A 2,694-nucleotide genomic window follows, 5' to 3' on the forward strand; every position below is an offset into this window, starting at 1 on the left:
ATAAATTGGAAAAATTCTGGTGCAAAAAATGTGAAATTATATTCACTATATTTCCACATTATGTCCTATGGTTGAGATTATTTAAATAACATAGCACCCCTATGCTTTGGGACGATTATTTCCATCTCACGATCATTTTTGGCTCTAACGAGTCGAAGCTTTTGAGGAAAAACTGCCGTATGAGCGGCCGAGACTCGCGACATGCCTGTGTTGCCCCTGAGATACGCCAGACGCTTCACGAGCTGCTGGTGGGTGCTGCTGCCCCACCAGTGCTCCTATGATGCAGAGTCTCACGCCTGTCCCCTCAAAACAACTGCCAGGGCCTGTAGTTCTTTTAAGGCTTCGCTGTACGACGTTCTTCGGATCTCGCCTAATGCCACGCAAGCGCAAGTATGTAACGTAGTTGCCACCTTGTTCGTCCAAATTATTATAACAATTAAAAAACAATCTTTATTTACTCCGTGTCTGTAGTTCATAAAGTGAAGGTATGCCGAGCTACAGATGCTGTAATGTTGTAGATATTTATACGTTACTTTTTGAAATATGCACTTGATAGATACTTGCTGTATCGTTGACATGTATTGCATCAGATGTAATTATTGAAAATTATTACCGCAGTCCTAACATTCGTATTGAAGGTAGTACAAGTTGCTGCTAGACTTGCTTACTTTTTAGGATGAGACGCATCACCGCCTTGGGTATTGGCGCCCTCTTCAAGGCTAGGCTAGAAATGAGTTACTTCCTTTAAAGATATTTTTTTTTTACTGTCGCATAACAAAATCAAGGCTTCCTTAGTACAATGTCCTACCACACATTCAGCAGTGATATTTCTATTAGGCCAATTCTTATTTGTTGCCGTGCGTGTCGATCGGCGTAACGAGACGCGCTCATGCTTAATGTAATTAGCGCTGTTCAGTTATGGGCGAAGTCTAAGCAGCTTAGATAATTTATTTTAATTATGAAAGCATTAGTTGGTTTGCATTTTGATTTGTATCATCTTTTGATGAGTACCTATTATCGCCCCGCGTGCAGATCAAACATGCGTATTACAAGCAGTCCATGAAACATCATCCCGACCTGCACTCAGGCAGCGTCGAGGCCGCTGAAAAGTTCCGCTCCATATCGGAGGCGTACGAGGTCCTTGGGGACGAGACCAAACGTAAAAGCTATGACCTCAAATTTCATGGAATTGGACCAGAACCTACCGTTGCGTCTGGGAAGGCACCTAATCCACTGTACAGGTACGTCCGTATAAATATATTGATGTTTTGTGCAGTTACAACAATATAGCTCGATGTCTGTTATTACAATTGTTGATATAATTCATGGTTTTCACTTAAAACTCCATCTTTTATTGTAAAATTCCTTTTCTAAGTCAACCAAAGAAATGTTATATAATCCAATGCGTTTTTCATATATAGAATCGCCTTCACCTGAAGCGTCTCAACTTTCTCTTACGTATTCGCCCAATTCCGTGTTAGCAGATGCCACGCAGGGATGTTCCAATGTTCCCCAGTAAATTAACACTTATGTCAGTGCTTTATATATGGCACTCACGTGGAATTAATCGAAATTGTAGGAGAAATGTGCAGAATGAAGCGTCGGCGCGGCAATACACAGCAACTAAATATTTGTGTTTGGTGCAGAATGAAGCGTCGGCGCGGCAATACGCATTTCAATTTCGATGCGTGGGAGCAAGCGCACTACGGCGATGCCACGGACGCAGGCGCCAGCCACTGGTGGCGCACACAGACGCCTGAAGAGGTGCGACGCGCCCAGCAGCGCTACTGGCAGGACGCCGAGAGAGACTTCCACGCCCAGCAGGAATACGAGCGGCAGGAGACGCGAAATATGAAAGAACATCACGAGTTCATTGCGAGGGTAAACCGCATTCTCTCGTTTGCTTTCTTGTTCTTGTTCGTTTCTGCGATGTTGTCTAACATTATTTCTATTGAAATGGACTCTAGAAAAATGTCGCGAATTAGCAGTAGAAGAGATATCGATAAAAAGTAAAACGTATCGTGTTTATTTTCTCTGAAAAATTATTTTGCTGCTTAATTGTTGTGTACAGTGATATAAATTTAGATAAAATACGAAATGTATACTTAAGATCCAACTAAGCTGATGATTACACATGTAAACTATTAAAATATTTATGGTATTCATACGGACTTGGTGAAATATTCTATTCCCTTCGGCTTCTGGGGTTCAAATGTAATTCTCCTCATTCATTTTGACTGGTACATACTTTTATGTTGATGTATTTTCTTAATATGATCATCTACATTTACCGCCCGTTACCGTTGAAGTTGTTCCGCTACTTATTCAACTGCTCCTTATCGCAGTACAGTAAGTTTATTGTTATTGAAACTTATGTAGGGCCCATGGGATCCAAAACTATAAGCCATGTGTTCAGCTGTACAATGTACATGCTACTTGTGTTCGTTGTCGTGGTATCGTTGAGATGTTTCATCAAACGGTGACTGATCGTGTCTCTTATTTCTATTTTCGTCAATCCGTTTACATTTGTTCCCCTAATTAAACTCTGTTCACGTTGCTTATGACTATCCAGCCAAATTGGTTCTTTCAAAGTTCCATCTTGCATTAAAAGTTTCAACGCAATCAATATTAGAAACTATTCTTATTAGATACTTAACACTTATTAACTCGATGCCTGCAACCCTTCTGACGTGT

The 2,694-nt window shown here is 41.0% G+C and overlaps 1 protein-coding gene across 1 annotated transcript; it reads left to right on the plus strand.

Moving 5' to 3' along the window:
* Positions 1 to 2,472, plus strand: LOC108679082 (dnaJ homolog subfamily C member 30, mitochondrial-like). The gene is made up of 3 exons (XM_018167604.2): positions 1 to 390; positions 1,033 to 1,241; positions 1,647 to 2,472. Exons 1-3 carry the CDS (start codon positions 202 to 204, stop codon positions 2,011 to 2,013), a joined length of 765 nt encoding a protein of 254 aa, XP_018023093.1. The 5' UTR covers positions 1 to 201; the 3' UTR covers positions 2,014 to 2,472.
* Positions 2,473 to 2,694: the final 222 nt, after the last annotated feature.

The sequence above is a fragment of the Hyalella azteca genome, unplaced genomic scaffold, assembly GCF_000764305.2.
Source record: "Hyalella azteca isolate HAZT.00-mixed unplaced genomic scaffold, Hazt_2.0.2 contig212, whole genome shotgun sequence".
In the NCBI taxonomy this organism is placed as follows: domain Eukaryota; kingdom Metazoa; phylum Arthropoda; class Malacostraca; order Amphipoda; family Hyalellidae; genus Hyalella; species Hyalella azteca.